This window comes from Dermacentor andersoni, chromosome 1, assembly GCF_023375885.2.
Source record: "Dermacentor andersoni chromosome 1, qqDerAnde1_hic_scaffold, whole genome shotgun sequence".
In the NCBI taxonomy this organism is placed as follows: domain Eukaryota; kingdom Metazoa; phylum Arthropoda; class Arachnida; order Ixodida; family Ixodidae; genus Dermacentor; species Dermacentor andersoni.
Window position 1 is genome coordinate 199797488 of NC_092814.1, and position 18701 is coordinate 199816188.

At 40.7% G+C, this 18701-nt stretch overlaps 1 protein-coding gene across 5 annotated transcripts in view; it reads right to left on the minus strand.

The window, feature by feature from the left end:
• The window catches only part of LOC126546880 (E3 ubiquitin-protein ligase COP1-like), a 63064-nt gene that overhangs the window by 10371 nt on the left and 33992 nt on the right, over window positions 1–18701 (minus strand). For 3 of the 5 annotated variants that reach the window (XM_055062948.1, XM_055062946.1, XM_072288835.1), the window contains exons 15-19: window positions 13884–13965; window positions 12790–12906; window positions 11461–11484; window positions 6949–7066; window positions 4444–4568 (exon numbers count right to left, since the gene is read on the minus strand). In XM_055062948.1, the coding sequence (XP_054918923.1) occupies window positions 4444–4568; window positions 6949–7066; window positions 11461–11484; window positions 12790–12906; window positions 13884–13965 (466 nt within the window). The remainder of the gene's footprint in view (window positions 1–4443; window positions 4569–6948; window positions 7067–11460; window positions 11485–12789; window positions 12907–13883; window positions 13966–18701) is intronic. The other 2 variants (XM_055062949.1, XM_072288833.1) reach the window with 1 other exon arrangement.

The window sequence follows — 18701 nt, forward strand, 5'->3', positions numbered from 1 at the left end:
TAAAAAAATGTCTCAGGGCCCCTTTAAGGAACACATTATTTGCAGACAAACCAGGGTGTTTACCAAGTTGACATTTCCAAATTCCCTGCATTTTCCAGGTTTTCCCTGGGTGCCTTCGCAAAATTCCCTGAGTGACACAGAACTTTATTTAATGTCAAGATGTGCTGGACACTATGTCGCCCGATGCAGTCACTCTCTAGTAAGCATGCTAAAAAAATTTTTTTAAACTACCTAATCCAGTTTGAATGAATAGTAAGGAGTAGTGTCTATTTTATTCAAAAAGAAAAGAGAAGAGAGGGGTTAGTAAAATGTAAAGTGAATAAAATATCTTCAAAAGAATGGTAAGACCCATTGCAAATTAAGACGAATATTTGGAAATACGAATAAAAAGGAGATGCAAATGGAAGCAAATATTTTTGAATATGAGCTATTTCTATCAACTGATAGCACACTCATTGGTATGAGGCCCAAACTTTGTCATAAGTGAGATTCTCTCTCAGTAGCTGGAAAGTCAACCTCAACTGTCCTGGCATATTCTCAGTCTGCACGCAACACCTCAGTGTTGGGTTTCACTGCAGTTTATTTTACTTTTGAATAAGGGACACCTGCATATCGTCGTCAGTTAACACTTTGTTTTTTGAGCTCAAGCTCCTTCAAAGAAGCGGCGACACGCTTCCTTTCCCATTCATTCCTCAATGCGCCACTCCTTTCTGTTCTCATCCTCCATCCACTGCGTGTTCAACCCACAGACCACTTAAAGCAACCTCATGGTCAGTTGTACACTGGCAACTCCTCCAGCCGACCGCACAGCGTCGAAGATGATTCGTTACGATTCCGCTCTGTTACTCGAGCCAGCATTAGTGCGGCTTTTACTCCCTTTCAATAAAATTACAGCAAATTTTCCCTGATAGAAGCACAAATTCCCTGAGTTTTCCCTGAATATTCCCAGACTACTCAAAATCCCTGAGAATTACCAGTTTTCCCGGTTTCTAGACACCCTGTTAACATAAGAAATTATGGCACAGCAATAATAAACTGTTCAATCAAAATTCACTAACATTTAATCAGATACTGCTTTTCATTTTCAATCTGAACAGATCTTCAAAACATCACCTACAGCATATAATTCAATTTCAACCCTTCAGCTGGATACTTGGAAGATGTGAACCCTACTTGCATCAAAAATTGCAATGTCCAATTAGCTAGTTAAAAATGTCCCACTAATTAACACAACTTAAGTTTCACTTCAGGGCATATGAAAAAATGGAAGTGTCCCATCTGCCACAGGAGGCTGTTTTTAAATATGTAGATTAAAAAGCACGTTTGGTGAACAAACCAACTGAACATAGCCCAAATGCAAACACACCAAAGCAGTACAGTGTTAACATTTTGTGTCCCCTGGCAACATCAAGTCCACTCAACAACAAGAAAGGACACGGTATAATATTTTATGCCGATTCCCACATTATTGTCGCCTGGCTACTGTATGCTATTTCTTCTGACTCCACATTGCAGGCCTACAGAAAAAAAAAGGTACCCAATCAACACACAGATGCAGTTTCCTGGCTACCACAAAGGGAATGTGGAGACAATGGGTGTAGTTGTAACACATGACAAGTGCATAACAGCAAACTTCAGGTACGTAATGTATGTAAATGGAATTGCCTAATAAATTGCCCATTTTACTTGGCATACTCACAATTTTAGACTTAGAATAATAAATAACTCAGATCACCATGGACTTCTGTAAGGCTGAGTTCCAGCTGCATGTGTACAGTTGGGTAAACCAGGACAGCAAATTAAATGCATGTACATATATACCAAAAATAAACTGTATAAGGAAGTGTCTGTATGGCCTTGTTGGTCCGACATCATTAGGACTTTGTCGGCAGCTCTTTTTCTGTATGTCAGCTTGTTTCTGCACTACAATTTGTCATCGTAGAGTGTGGGCCTTTCAGCTGATGCAGAAAATATATAATACAGTAAAGCCTTGATAAGAGGAAGCTTTAGCCTGGAGGCTCCTATCTAAATACATAGGAAACGAGAAATTGTTATTTTTGGCAACCACTACACCAAATTTGTTGAGGTTCGTTGCACTAAAAAGAAAAAGTTGAAATCTAGTGATCGGTGAAAGAGAAATTTTGATTTAGGCTGTCATTTTTTTTAGAACAATTGTTGAAAATTGCAAATTTTCAGAAAACGAAACTACCAAGTTTACAGCTCTGTTATTCAGCAATAAACAACGATATCACAATTCTGTATATTGCATCTAACAGTACTTCTAAAGCGGACCAAATTGATGTATTATATATGGCTCTTAAACACACCATTGATATGCAAGTAGGACTTTTGCGAAACCTTTGTAAACATTATAACAAATTTACGTTAAGACAAAAGTTAATATATTGTTACGATAGGGTGCGTTTATTTAAAGAGGAATTGATGAAAAGGGGCCACGCCGACACTGGGCCGCTGCAAAGACAAGCGCATTTCGTTCTTCTCTTCCTCCGTTCTTCCTGTCGCTTTAACATAGCACTCCTCTTTTCACAGACGAAGCCCGCTGGGCAAGTAACTGCTACGTCCACTTGGAGTCATGGGCATGACAGCGTTTCAGGCGGGCGACGTGAACAAGCTGCATCTTCTTAGAACGATAGCCATTAGAAACGAGCAAGCAATCGAATAGGTCACATCACTTAGGCGATTGGTGATGACGAAAGGCCCGGTGTAACGAGCCAGAAACTTTTGGCACAGGCCGCGCTTGCGAAGTGGCGTCCAAAGCCATACTATGTCCCATTTGTTGTACGACACATTCCTATGGCGTGAATCGTAGCTGATCTTGGAGCGGTCCTGGGCACTCTTGCTTTACCCTGCACCGTCCACCAAAACTGTTACGATGGGATGCGTTTAATTAAAGATGAATTGATGAAAAGGGGCCGCGCCGACACCGAGCCACTGCAAGGACAAGCGCACTTCGTTCTCCTCTTCCTCCGTTCTTCCTGTCACTTTCGTGTAACAATATCAAATTTGTCTGCTTTGGATGTTCTAATGGATGCAGTTTACTGAAGTGCGGTATCTGTTCTTGGTGCAGAGTTATGGATTTGTAAACTTCAGGATTCTAATTTTTCCCAAACTTACCGGTTTTCAGCAATATTTGTAAAATAAGTCAAGCCCTAAATCAAAATTCTGCTGCTAACGGTCACTAGGATTTAACTTTCTCTCTCAATTGCAAAAAATTTCATTAAAATCGGTCGACGGGTTATCTCAGAAAGGCATTTCTGTGTTTTACATGTATTCGAATGGGCAGCGTCGACGTTCAGCCTGAGCTTAAGCTTTCTCTTAATTCGGATTTCACAGGATGTCCAAATTAACTGACTGTCAAATTATCGAGGGTAAGAACAAATAACAAATGTTCACAACATCAACATGCTTTTATTTACTGAATGAATCCACAAATCCTGTTTCTATTTTGCACAAAAGCGGTGTGGAAGCTGCAATTTTCATCATCTCATGATTGATTAGCGCACACAGCGGCGAGGGCTTCAACACTGTCTTCACAGTGCGGTCACAGCGCAGTTTTCATTTGAGAAATGCTTTTCACTATCCCACGCATATCCTTATTACTTTTTTGCCAGAGCACTGGTCAGCAACACATCGCCCATCCATCGCTATGCAGTCAGCAGGTTTGATGCCAGCGTGTAGGCCACAGTAGAATTGGTCATCCTCAACAGCTTCTGCCGTGTTTGTGACATTGTACTGTGAAAACGAAACTACTGCTCGCTGCAACCACTGCAGACAAAACAGTGCTCACTATTAACCCGATCATGGACAGCAACATGGAGGAAAGAAATTGGCGACCATGCAGTTTTGGAGCGCCCAACAGAAACTCAATAAAAAGAAACTGTTTGTCACAACGGATGTGGATGAACCGTGGTCTCTACCGATGCGATCATGGATGGCAGTCACGCAGATCTAAACGCACACAGCAGATGCGGTGTAAAGCATGGCAGTAAGTGCAAGAATAAATGCTATAAAGGCATAAATAGGCACAAAGCATTTTGTCATTCTGGTACGGTTCCCGCTGATGACTATAATGATGCGGACTTCGCCGCTTCGCTTGGTTGAATGCTAGCGGTGCTTTTGCTCTTTTGTGTTGCACATTTATGGCACTCCACACATGGTGTGCTTGCAGGGTCGTCCGAATTAACCGGTGTGTGGCCAAATAAGTTCGAATTAACGACAGTTTGATGCCATTAAATGATGTAAACACTTGCCGTGACCAAAGGACGAGTCTGAATGATCAGATTTTCCAAATTATTGAGCGTTGAATTAACGAAGTTTTTCTGTATATATTTCCTTTCCTGCAACTTGGCTGCCTAGTTACATTTCAGGTGCAACTGTATTCGCTTATACGCACACACAAAATAAGACCTGCATCAATCTTACCACATGCCACGTAATCTCCATCAGTTGCAAGGCCAACGAAGTTTTTCTCATTGAGATGCCCCTTGAATGATCGGAGGCAGTGGGGGTTGCTGATATTCCACAGCTTCAGTTGGCTGTCAGTGGAACTGGGTGGAGGAAAAAAAACATTGGTAGTACAAACCAGTAAAATGTTAGATTGTATACCTCAAGAATGAAAATTAGAGCAAATCTGGTTTATATGCAAAACAAAATTATTATTTTTTTTTCAATGTTAAAGCTGAAGCTTAACACTGCAGCCCGTTTGTGCGCCATCCTATAAATTTCAATGTTTTCTGGTTTTATTTTACAGTTGCAGCATGCCATCACTAGTAGCTTTCAGCCATTGGCCTCATATGCAACCAATGGCAGCACTTTGAGGAGTGCTTCAGTAGCATTAACAAGAGGACTAGTCTTTCTTGTCTGCTACGCTCTAGCTGGAATTCCTACATTTTCATTTGTTGGCTCCCACTTTCTATATGTGCACACGTACCACACTGTATATACCTTTTTATTGGGTTGTTTTTTTATAAATGTCAATATTACTGGCCAACAAATATTTTTTTTTTTTTGTGCCTTCCACAAAACCACGGTTGCCATGGCCTAGGAGACCAACCACAATACCATGGCTCGGTCGCTAAATATCACTCCAAACAAGACTGTGTATTTGAAATCGAAGCACAATCTCACAGCTCAATGCAAAATGGTGTGCCAATTAAGTGGCAGTTTGCCCATAATTCCCCTCATTTGGTGCTAAATAACTGAAGCTATTGATGATGAAAAACAACAATTCACTGACCAGTGGTTATTCTCCAGCACAGCTACAACCAGACTTGTGCTTAACAAATTACATGCACTTAATTACTTGTGATTACATTTTTTTAATTGATCAATTACTGTGCATGATCACTTAATGTAATTGAATTCTTTTTTCCAGTAACCAATCACAGTAAGCCCTCAAAATATTTTTCTGGATGTGGTTTCAACCCATGTGTTTTTCAGATGTTATCTCGAAATATTTGATGCCGAAGTCCGGATATCTCATCTTCGAATATACCAGGAAAACAACAAGGCAGTGTTTGCAGCGTCGCTTGCACTCGCCAGCCAGGCTGCACTCCTTGCTTAACTTTCCCACTTTTTTCTATTACCGCCTTTTCTATCTATCTATCATTGGCTGCTCGTTACCATTTTGCTGTGGCCTTACGCAGCAGCGGTGAGCTAGGAGTCGGCCTTTCTTTTTTTTTCCCTCTCATTAAGGACGTTGTCAGTGACGCATCAATGTGGTAACAAGATATTAATCACGACCTTGGGCAAGATGATTAGCACTTTTGGGAAGGTGCGATCAGCCCACGTGCTGCACCCGAAAGAAGTCAGCATGCGAGCCCATAGCGTCTTCCGGAATTCATTACAATGCAGAAAGATGCAACGTCAGCTTTTTGGATGCCTGAAAACGGTTACGCATGGACAACTGGTGTCAAATATTGCATTAGGACCAATCTTCTTTAATCTGTGCGAAGCATGCAGTCTTGGCACACAGCTAGTAACGCCACTGCCCATAGGCACCAACTTTTCCGATGCTGATACACACAAAAGTGACCAAAAATATTACTATCGGTATATTGGAAAGGCTCCACGCAATCTACGCACAGCCAGAGGGCTTCTATTTTCACGATTACGCTTATCTCGAATTATTTTCTGGTTTTTACAGCTTCAAGTTAACGGGGGTTTACTGTACATGTAACCAGATCTTTTATTCATGAGAAAAGCTGTAACAAGTGATACAGCATTGAACACTTTCAATTTGGCAGTAACTGCTCTAGAATGCTTGTAGTCATACTAAATAGCAACCTCGCAGATGCACATGTTCTGACAGGTAAGCTCTGGTGTCCACGATTTGTTTCATCATCTTGACAGCAGGTCACATGCCCTGTACTGTCATCAGTGCATTCCTTTTTTTGCAATACTCGAAGCCCAAACAGCGAAGCCCTGCGCACCTGTCATCGTAGCCCAGTGGCTATGGTGTTGTGCTGCCATGCTCAAGGTTGTGGGTTTGCTCCAGCAAAATGCGCAGCGGCCGCATTCAGATGGGGGCAGAATGCAAAAATGCTTGTGTACCAAGTACTGGGTGCATGTTAAAGAAACCCAGGTGGACAAAATTAATCCCGAGCCACCCACTACAGCATGCCTCATCATCAAAATGATTTTTTTTATTTATTAGTTTATTTTATTTATTAGTATACCCTCAAGACCCAGAGGGCGTTACAGAGGGGGTGGGTACAATGCAAATACAAAACAAAAGAATAAAAGGAATTTACAGAAAAAAACAACCGTTTGCAGCTACATCAGTAAGTGTTCAGTAACTGCAGACCTGAACATGTAATACCCCTGACTAACACCTGCCTAACACGTAATACCCCTGGCACGTAATACCCCTGAATTTTGTTTTATTTCATATGAAATGTGCACCAGAGGTGCTCTTAAACAACTTACGCAGACACCAGCTCTGTCGTGTTGAGGAACTTGACATAAGAAACAGCCTTCTTGTGGCCTTTGAAAACACCTAGTGGCTGCTTCACACTTCTTAGGTCATAGTAGTGGACGCAGTGATCTTTTAATGAGAAAAGCAAAGGGAGAAACTGTAAGCTGCAGTTCTAATAAGAAAACCCACAATGTGTTGCTGAGTCAATTTAGCCATAGGCACACAAAAACACACTAGCATAGGCAGAACTAATCAGCATCAGAGTCTTGAAAATTACCAAGCAATGTGGCTCACTTCAGAGCTAAAGCATTTAAGAAACACAGAATAACCACTATTAATGTCGAAGATAGGTGCTCCTATCGAAATGTTGGCCAGCCTTTCTGAAGCACCTTATCCCTGCTTATAACCTTTATACCACACTTTTAATGTGAAGAATTCTAAGCCTCAAGTGTGCACTTTACAGGAAATGGGTATCCCACATTGTGCCACCTTTGGGAATGGCCCACGTGGTAAGAAAACAGGTTGTAATGTTTTTTTTTCATTGGAGCACACTACATCAGCAGAGTACATCAATTTAAACAAGGTACAGTACATGTAGAATGTCGCACAAGATTACTGAAATTTGAAATTGCGAATACATTTACTGTACTTTAATCAACATCGTCCCCTACTCGCTATGATAGACACCGAAGCATATATGCAGCGAAACATTTTTTTGCCTCAATCCTGCACTTTGTGGGCAGCTGCTTGTCTGGCTTCAATTTCCAGTGCACTACCTTCGAGGTTGGCCACCACTGTCATATTTCCGTAGACTTTTTGTCATCGTCACCCTGCCATTGTTTCATTGTCGCCGTATTACTTTTTGTCACCATGCTACTGTCATCATTGCATAGATGTTGCTGTTTACATCGTCATCACTATCATTTATGTCATGCAGTCATCATCATGCCATTATCACACACACTTGCTCGCCTTACACACACATGTTGTTCCATCCAGTAATGCCTTACGGAGCCCTAAACAAGGCTAGATAGCCAGGAAGTAAAAAATAGGCACAATAGTAATGAATCAGCTGCACTTATTAAAGCTCTTTTTGGCAGGATCATGCAGATGAGCTGAGCTAATCCATAACATGGAAAGGCTTAATTAAGGCTTGTGCTGCCAACGTTCCTGACTTACCTAACAAAATTTTCAGCTGCAGTAACAACATTATATGTGTACCGCTCTACAAGTAGGGAGAACATTTTCTAATATTTGTAATTCCTAGATTCTCTTGCTTGCTGTGCTATTTTCATTATGCAAAATAACCTCAGTATCAATGTCACTGAACGATAACACAGGGTAAAATTGAGAAGTTACAGAGCCAACTACTATAGTTTCCTTTCAGTGAACCATCTTCCATGGAAAATATTGCAGTGCATAGAACAAGGGCACAGAAAGCAACCAAAGGCACCATAGTACACCATGATGTTTTTGTCTATTTTTGTCTCCTCATTCTACACACCGTAATGCTTTCCATGTATCAGTATCAAAAGCCGAAAATTCAGCATTGTTGCAATCATTTTTCAAGTATATAAAATAAATTGCACAAATGGTTCCCATGCTATGTCATGTACCTTTTAATAGTCATTTCTAAGCAGCAGTACTTCTAAGCACTTGCACTTGTATCACAAGTCTGCAATGCACTTGTACCACAAGACGAAAAGTGCAAGCAAACATGGTGCATACATAGCACAGTATCATATGTGAAAAAATATTTTCTGTGCTTATGCAGTCCCTATGTGACCTACACTTGCACGAAGTTCACGAAGAGCACTCTTTCAGCTGGCACTATTTGTCATGTACAGCTCTCCGCAAGGAAGGTGTCCATCACTGATTAATCAGTTACATTCAAACAAAAACAAAACTACTAATGTCCTTTTATGAGAATAGCATTTTATGCGAGTATATTGGCTAATTAATCTTTGCTTATGTCTTGGCAAGCTGTCTATAGAATTAGTTCACAATCAAAGCCAGCTCCACAGAGCTTGTAGCATTCCCACCAAGGCTTAATTGCTTTAATATAAAAATCTGCTCCATGAATTCTGGTTCACGCGGGTTTGCAGCCATACTTGCATGGAATTTCCCTCACTGTTCCATCACTGGTATCCTAGTGATTCCAAGACTTGTCTCAAATTTAGGTTGATCATTTAATTACAGTCAGGCACACAGCTCGTGCCAAGAAATCACATAAGCCCTAACAATCCCCGATTTGTAGTGCACCTTCTGGCTCATGAATCACTCGGTGCAGGTTTCTGGCAAATCCTTATACACCCCAAAGTTGCAGAGTGCCTCTTCTTGTAGCATGAGCATGCTGCCCTTCCAAAAGCACAGGAAAAATATCTTACAAAAATGAGTGATTCGATATATCGCAAGTGTAACCAAAATGATTTTCGGTGAACAGCAGCTTTCATTCCCAGTTGCGAAGGTGTACATATTCTGTCTGCGCTCTGATTATGACCGCTGGCACCTGCCTGCACAGGTCCTCTCTTCTGTCTTTACAAGCCATTGTTGTCACCTGGCTTCAGATAATAAGGCTCACTAGTGGGCTCTGCAGTGGGCAGCTTATTGTTGCCTCCTAGCTTCAGCAGCAGCTGGTTCTTCAGCAATGCCACATGACTATGCATAGCCTTCCTTCTGCTGCACAACAAACATTCATGTTCACTGTAGCTGCTTGCGCTCTGAACCTTAACCTGTCAGCTGTTGGATATAACTGTCCATGCACCTTGGCTTCCATTCTTGTACGAAAGCACTAGCAATGCATGCAAAGTGGCGCTGTACCATCACTGTACACAGGCTGTCCAGAAGGTCTGAGCTACTACGTGAAACTTGCCACACACTAACAGTCTAGCTTGGTCATCAAATTGGCACTCAGTTCATTATACCCACACTTTCATTACATCTGGGAACACACGGTAAAGCATACACTGACCCCCCCCGAAATTTCTGTTAGTATGTGACCTGGCCAGCCCCCTCCTTTCCTCCCTCACCCTACCTGTCTCCAGTCACGTGCGACATTTGCAATTAACACTGATTGGGTGTATGCTACCTGAATAAGCTGAAAGTAGCAGCATTCCTCCTCTCCTAGCATCTCCTTCTTCAAGTACCCTCACAGCATGCCCCTTCCCTCATTGCTCATAACCTGTTTGCTCTTTTTGATCACAGTGATAGCGCTTAGCAGCATTGCAATTGCTGCGATATAAGGATTCGCGATTGCCACAATCCCAGGGCTGAGCACTGCTGTCAGCAGCAACTGTCATGGCGCAGGCACTAGTAAAAAATTCATAAATTAATAAATAAAACGGACACGAGGAAAACAAAACGGCCGGGTAGCTCTATTGGTGCTCCAAAGGGAATGGTGCCTGGCTGGCTGGAGCACCACCTGGCTGTGCTCCACCAACAGGAGGACGCGGAGAAGTCATGGACCTCACCGCCTGCCCTCGTTTGCCAGCTCTGGCAGCAAGATAAAAGATTGCCACTACTTTTACTTTTATTCAGGGGGCCTAATTGGGTGTGGCTGTACGTGCTCACTGGCGGCGAGAATACGAAAGCTACTTTTACAAGACCTCCAACACCAACCCAAGGAGGACCAACCACAGAGTGTCCTGCACTGCACCGGAAATCTTCACCGATGCCCGACAGAGCCAAAGCTGTTTTAGCACAGCGTGGCGCAATTTCTGTCATTTTTCCGCTTTCAGAGCAATTTGGCACAGAAATATGCATATCAAAATGGCACAAGTGATGCAGAATTCCCACGAACGCATGCACCAAGATGATAGCAGTGATGGAGCTGTGCCAGAAAGGCTCTGTAGCAACCTTCAGTGTACTAACAAAATCTATCACCATATAAAATTCCCAGAAAATAGCTTGCTGATCTGAAATCTAGCAGCACTGCAGCTAACTAGATATGGTCAAGCCCTTCCAGAACTAGAAGACATTATCATAACATGCTTGTAGAACTGTGCTTTTTGATAACTTTGTATGACTCTCCTACCAAGTAGATATACTAACAATGCTACAGCAGCATAAAACACATGAGAGTACCTCAAATTCTATGCTCTAGCCATCAGGAAAGTGAGGTCGTCGCAGGAACTGCATGATATGTGCACTAACATTTGATGATTAGTTGATATGCTACAAGACACCTAAATACACCATGCTTTCAACTAATATCCTCAACACAAATACAGAAACAGAAGATGGCAACATAAAAAACAAGTGCATTACAGCTATGAAAATGAACAACAAACAAAACACTGAAAGAGCAGCTAAGCCATGAAACAAGTTGCATGTCACAGAACTAAAGGCACTGGCAACTGCAGAAAATGGAATCCCATAAAAAACAGCATGCACCACAGAGGTGCACTCTAAAAGAGATGCCCATGCAAAAAGTGGCAAAGCTTTAACAACTCCAGTGCCATCAAGTTCACCAGCGCATGCTAGTAGAAATGCAAGCAACAAGTAACAGTATTGGGTATAGATACCAAGCCTAGAGCATCCATCCTCCTCTAAGGGAAAGCACAAAGAACAAAACGAAACCAGGGGTCAGTGCCATTCTAAAACAAGCACATAAGCCTGCACTGCACCATTACAAAACAACAGCAAGTTCCACAGGACATACACCACGCATAAGAAGCGCGTATGATCTGTTCCCACATCGATATCCTGACACTTGAACCTTGATGTGATGCCAGCACTAGATATGAAATGCACAATGGCATTTCATCAAACTCTCTTAAATAAAACCTGTGTTTGCTGCAGCGTATAGCACACATGCCCATATGCAACCTTTTGTGAACCAAATGAAGCAAATGTTTTGTTCCTACATATTACATACTACCATGGTACACTGGTATTATTCAGTGTACTGAGGTTTGCATGGAAAATACAGATTTTAGCATTTTAGTAGATAAAAAAAAAAGATACACATTTGAGTATACAGTTATCTTGCACAAAATTAAATTAAGTTGCCTCCATTGAAAGGAAAGTTTCCATAGAACCTATTGTATTCAATATAAACGCTATTAGAACAGCTGCATGCTTAATTGACAACCTTGGTTAAACAAGTAAATGTAAAAGTAACAACAAAGGTGCAACAGACTGTTAGCAAATCTTATTTGCACACTTAATGGTCACTCAAAACAAGATATCATTCATTTTTAACATCCAACAACATAAAAGAACTTTCATTTGTTTCCAGTCGCCCCTCAAGAAAAAAAAGCAAAATGGAAAAAAGGAGTTCCACATTGTCTTTCTTTTTCTGTCTTTTCTTATGTTATCACCATAGTAGAGGAATGTGACTTTTCTTTTCAGGAATCACTGTGTTGAATTAGACAGCCAAATGCCAATCTCATTGCTTTCCGACATAATGTTTTGTGAAAGGTCCCCTTGAGTTGGACAATTTGCATGGTTACTGAAACGCAAATTTAGGTACAAAAGTAGGTGCTCAACGTTTGTGCTTCTCCTTGAAACAGATGCTTAGAAATGAGTAAAGTTAATTCACAAGTAATAACACTAAGTCATGAGATTTCCTGGGCTATAGTATAAATGCAACTGTAGTAAGGGGCTCTGGTTGAATTCTGTCCAGCTGAGGTTGAGGCTGACATACAGCATAATCTCATTTTACCCCTGTAGGAATGTGGCTGCCACAGCCAAGAGTCAAGTCTCCCATCGTGTGCTCAACAACAATTCATTAGTCAAATTGGTTCCTTATGGATATCTTTTTACTAAAAAAAACTATTTGCCTGTTCTTGGTATGAGAGTTATCAACAAGCAGTTTTTCCAAACAAATAGCCAAAGTGAAAAGAACCTACCAGCAGAGCCAAGTGCTAAGTGATATCTCGACTCCGGGTTGAACTTCACACAGCAAACATTTGCTTTGGCTTCCAGAGATGTCACTGAATGGTCACAGGATAAAGACCATAACTTCACTGAAAAAAAAAAATAATAATTTTCAATATAATAAAGGGCACTGGTCTCAACATAAGATGCTTCGACACTTAGAGTTATGCACGTGCCGTCTGGCACTCGTCTCCAGCTAGCTAGGAGCAATTCAAAATGGCACAGCTCATTTTATGGCATCAAAGTATTCTAGAGAAACGGGTGCTACATCCCTAAAGCAATCACTTCATCTTCCATCACACAACTCCGTTTCACAACTATGCCTCTTATACACCTTCTATTACGACCCCAAGTCCCGACATCCACCGTTAAAGGAACTGTTTACACCATCCTCCCGTATCAGCCACTGCCATTCCAAAACCTGCATCAAAGGCCACACTTATACCACGCTCTATTCTTTCCTGATGCAATCAGCTTTTAGAACAGCCTACCCAACCATACTGCGACATGCGCGGAGCACGTGGAATAATAAGCAAATTTAATAAACTACTTTGAAACACAAATATGATGCGGTAATTGTACTGGTGCAAACACCTGTTTTTCGTCTTTCAAGACATGTATGTTCTGACCAAAGTATAGCTGGTGCTCCTGTAGCAACTATAACTATCTTATTTTGTCTCTTCAAACATGCCTCACCCTCTTGCATTTGCTTACAGTTCTGGCAAACCCACACTATTCCTAGCATTCCAATTATTCGGATTGTTTCTTTTTGTGTTTTATGTTTATGATAATTATTCACATAATCAATCTTGCATGCATTTCCCTCCTGTTTCCCCAATCAAAACGTATCTATGTTTGTATTCCATTTGTGCCCTTTACTGTTTTCATTATACTTATCCCAACATAAACAAGAGCCTTACATTACAGAATGCTTTCAAGCTCTTTGGGCAAAGATTAATGAAATTAAATGTTACTAGAGAACTCGTGCCTCGACAATGGGCACAAGTGTTAAAAACAGAAAAACAATGTTTCAAATTACAGGCAGGAAAAATATTCGCCCACCAACCTTTTGCGTCATCTGATCCTGAAGCAATCATCTTTGTGTCCACCTTGTTAAAATCAACACTCCAGCACCGCTTTTCATGCTCCTATCACAAGGAGAAAAAAATGGAGGTATTTGCAAATGACCACACAAAAAATAATAAAGCAGCTCACTAAGATAAAGACAATCTGGTACTGCAAAACAACAAAACAAGGCAGCTGGTTACTGTTGCAATTTCTATCCATATCTTGATTCTTTCTTATTCTGCAAATGTGCCTTTCTTTTCTTTTCAGTTTTTTTTTATCAAGTTTAATAGCTCTAAATCAAGTGAGGTGTGTCCACTCAGTGACAACTCTCAATGACCATAAGGTTGGATACTGATACGAAAACTTGCTGGGAATGTGGGCAATCACATGGCCGTAGATCTCCATTGTTAAGGGGGATGTGAAAATGCATCTATCAGTGTCGCAGTCTCTTTTATCACCGAGGCCTTCCTTTTCCATTTGCCATTGGAAGTACACCGTGAGGCACTGGAGATGGTCCAGTGCAGAATGTGCAATGCCAGCCGTTGTGATGCCTTCTTCCATCATATTTTTCATCAAAGTGCTTGCAAATGTGCTACATTTTCCTGTACAATGAAGCTCACCAATGGTGGTGGCTTTCATTTTCAGCACTGCAACAACTGCAACAAGCAAAACAGGAGTGGTGTAGGCTCTGAAGGATTTAAACGCATGAAAGTCGGTACCAAGCCTAGGAATTCGGGACATTAACGTCTAGTAGCCCTTAATGGCCATGAGTGGAAACTGGCGCAGCTTCAAAGGAAAAGGGCTATTTTCACAAATAACTTATCAATGAGGACATCATTTAAAAATGTCCAGAGGAAGTATACTCTACATGTCTAGCCCGACATCCTACATGAGCAGTACTGTTTTCCATGGCCAAAAACCCATTCCAAATTGCATGCGAACTTTTAAGTATGAGAGTTCAGGAAATCATCAAAATTTGGAGGTAGCACAACAGTCAAAAGTGGTTTCCAAATAAACTATAGTGTCACTTGGAGTTTTCTAGAGGCTTTGCAAACTCCAAAGACTCCGGTTTCAGCTTGTTTTAACCACATAGTTCGTCAAGCTCACAGAAACTTACCAGAGCACCATACGAATAAAAGATCCCGATGTGCACGGATGTTGATCAATACTAGCTGTGCATAGGAAGAGGCATGTTGACATTATTAACTACTTGCAGTTGTCAATAAGCTATGCTTCAGAGCTGTGAATGGAGGCCAAAGAAGTTGCTAGAGACAAACAACTACTGCACAAGCAAATCTGTGATGAATTTGGCAGGAAAGCAACTGCCATCACAATGTGTTGTATTGGATGATGCAAGTTTAACCAGTGACCAATACACTTGACCGTAGATATGCTTCTCCTGCGAGTGTGCTTACATTTAAAAAAAAAAGAACACCATTTCCACTTTCCCCCCTTATCTACCTTGTAAAAGCACATCGTATGTACGCTCCATGCAAGCTTTTCAGCAGCTTTCAAAGTTGTGTACGATAGCACACTCCGTGCATTTTGTGCTGGGTAGCGAATGCAACCATAAAGTTAACTCTGGAAAAAGTATAAAAAAGGCCTTCGCAGGAATGCTCATGTGAAAGTATGCGAGGATAAGTCAACTGCATGAAAAGAATCGTAAATTGATAGTCCTGGCAGTAATGCAAATGTACAGCCAGGGACCAAGTGTCAACCTACCTTTCTCCAATTAGGCTATGAGCCATTCTTACTGTTATGAACTCCATATTCTATATATTATATATACAGAATGTATAATTATAAATATTTGATTATATAACTCGAATTATATTAGAAACTCCTTATTCCTTACTTCATTTATAGGTCAATCACTCCCCGTGCCTTTGAGAGCCAACACTAAAAGCAGCTGCTCCCAACTCGTGTGGAAATTGGATAGGCACTACTAAGAGCAAAGAACATTGTTGCTAAGATCGTAAACGTAGATAGAAAAGTAACAGTAATTATTTAAATGAATGTGATTCACGAGCCTTCCCTGGAATAATGTGGCAACCACAAACACACACATTGTTGAAATTCTTTTTCTGTTCTGTTGATACGTGCCAGCCCAGACTCTGGCATTCACTGCAGCCACATTTGTTTAAGAAATCTCTGATAACTACTTTTGGTTACCTTTTCATGCGTCAATTATTACAGCAGCAATGAAAGTTTCTGGCTGTTGTCAATAGGTGGTCATGTGTACTGTTATGATGATGTACTACACTAAACATTCACATATAAACCACGGCTGCATTGTACCTTGAAGATATTAGAAATTTTCGTTTGAGTTTTATGGTGCAAAAATCTGGGAGTTCCCCTTGTCAACAGTTTCATTCATGCAGAGCCTGCTGTACTTCTGTGCAAAAGTGATTCAGTCAATATTAAATGCAGGTACACTACAATTCAGTTACTGTATTGCAATTTTGCACATATACTACACCCACCTTTATGTCATTAATTCAAGCGATCTGGGAACCTGCATTTTCAATTTCATACAATACTGTGTCAACCTTCGCACATTTACAATACCCAAGCAAAATAAAACCACTAAGCAACATAGCTGCGAAATTTTTTGTCAATAACAAAAAAGAAATAAATGGTGTCTGCCAGTATCCACAACTGCATGAAGACAAGTACTTCCATGGAAAATCTGTACATTTACATGTGCCTGACAGGATGTGCAAGCACCCACTGTTTAACTCTTTCGTTACTGAGCACAAAGAAATCGGTCAATTTGGGCCACAATTTTTCTACACACTGTTAAACATTGCCGTCACATATCCTGCAAATTACACATGGTATGCATGGTATCCTGCAAATTATGCAAGCCATGCATGGTATGAAATGACAACTACACTTAAATTATTGGTCAGATTTGACAATTTTCAACACATTGGGGAATCTAGAAAAAAAAACTTCGACAGCAGGTATCGTCGAAACTAGGCTTCAGTACTCCTAGCACTCCCACAAACAAACAACGCCAAACCTGCGCTTTGATCGGCTCGGCACAATAATTTTTAAGTTATAGCAGAAGGGAATACACAGAAGCTTTTGTTGGGTTGTCTAATTTTTTTATTCAATATCTACGCTGTTTCAACGATGTCCAAAACATCAGTACATGCTCAGGAGTGCATGTTGTTTTGAGGATTGTGTTCGAATACTATGAAAAGCAATTTTATTTTATAACCCTGTGGGCTGCTTTTATCCATCAGCGTTTCGACAGCATACGTATAACTTATTACAAACAATCCTTCCCATCATGTGGAGTTTTTACTCACACAAGAACTTGCAGTTAACTTCAGACTGACCTTTGGCAGAAGCTTTACCAGCAGTATAATCTCGTACCTTTGGAAAGCTAACTGAGAAAATGTCCTTATTCATTACTGTGCAAAACTGTACATTACCATACATTACTGTACAGTACTGTACAAGTGCTTTACCGTACAAAGAATGTGAAGGCTCCGGTTCTAGGGGCATGACTAGACCAGCTTGTGCATAAAAAAGCTGATCAAACACAATAATCAAATATGAGGAGGTTTGTACATGCTTCCCAATGTGACAATAATTGCTTTACAGCAGTACAAAAGGATATGAGTGCTTATTGCAATGACTAAAGACAAATGATCCCTGCACCATAGGTGCTTACCCATTTTCAATCTGCAAAGAAACAGCTTTCCCGCATAGCATGGACTTCATATGGCTGATATTCTCACCACCAAATATGCTAATATTTTCCTTTTGCACGGTCTAAATTACACAAGTTGGGAACTAGGAGCAAGGCACATATTTTATATATTTCAGATATTTCTTACTCTTTGTACTTACACTAAATATAATAATTACTTGGATTCATGCTTACTGAGGTGCTTCTCTGAAGTTTCACGTAACAATTCTCAAAAACTATATGCATGAACAATATTTCTGCTTTACTTCCATTCAAAGCACCAATGAACGAGATACAATTTAATGTGTCATGGTATACATTGCAACTAATACATCTTGAAATAAAGCTTTAAAACATAAACGCCTCAAGAATGAGCACATTTCTAGCAGTAACGAAAGAGTAAAAGAAGTCATACAACTTTTTTGTACAGTGCTCAGCGACTGAAACGCGATACTCAGCTCGCACGGTGACCAGCCCTTTTTGCGCCACCAGTGGGTGCACTGGGGACACCGAGCCGACATATTATGGTATACAAAGAAAGAAAGGGCCTTTATAATGTATTGTGAATGCATTTGGCCCCGAGGATATCACCCAGAGCTCACCGGTGGTGCAAAAAGCACTGGCCACTATGTGGTTCAATTATGTTTAAATCGCTCAGCACTATTCATGCTAAATAAGACCTGCTTATTTACTAGACAATACTATTATGAACATCTGAGTCTAATATCATTATTCTATTTGGAGCAGGCTGCCTACAGCTTCAGTCAAAAGACGGATGGCTCTTTCCTTCAATTTACTGAAATCCCCACCACTTTTCATGTATACCCCTGACCACTTTTGATACTATGGCCACTGGCAAGATCTGTTTAGACATCAGGACTAAGCAATGCCTTTGGCAGAAGCAAAAGTGGAGAAATATCATTATAATGATTTCTATTGGTATACCCTTTGAAACGGGGCAGAAACATAGTTATCTAGCCTGCATGAGCTAATGAGGTATTATATACATGTATTGCAGTCTTGCATTTTGCCTATTTCTCCTCTCTCTTCATTAAAGCCTCTATCTCTATATTGTACAGTTACCTATGCCTATAACGACGCTGGTTTTATCAG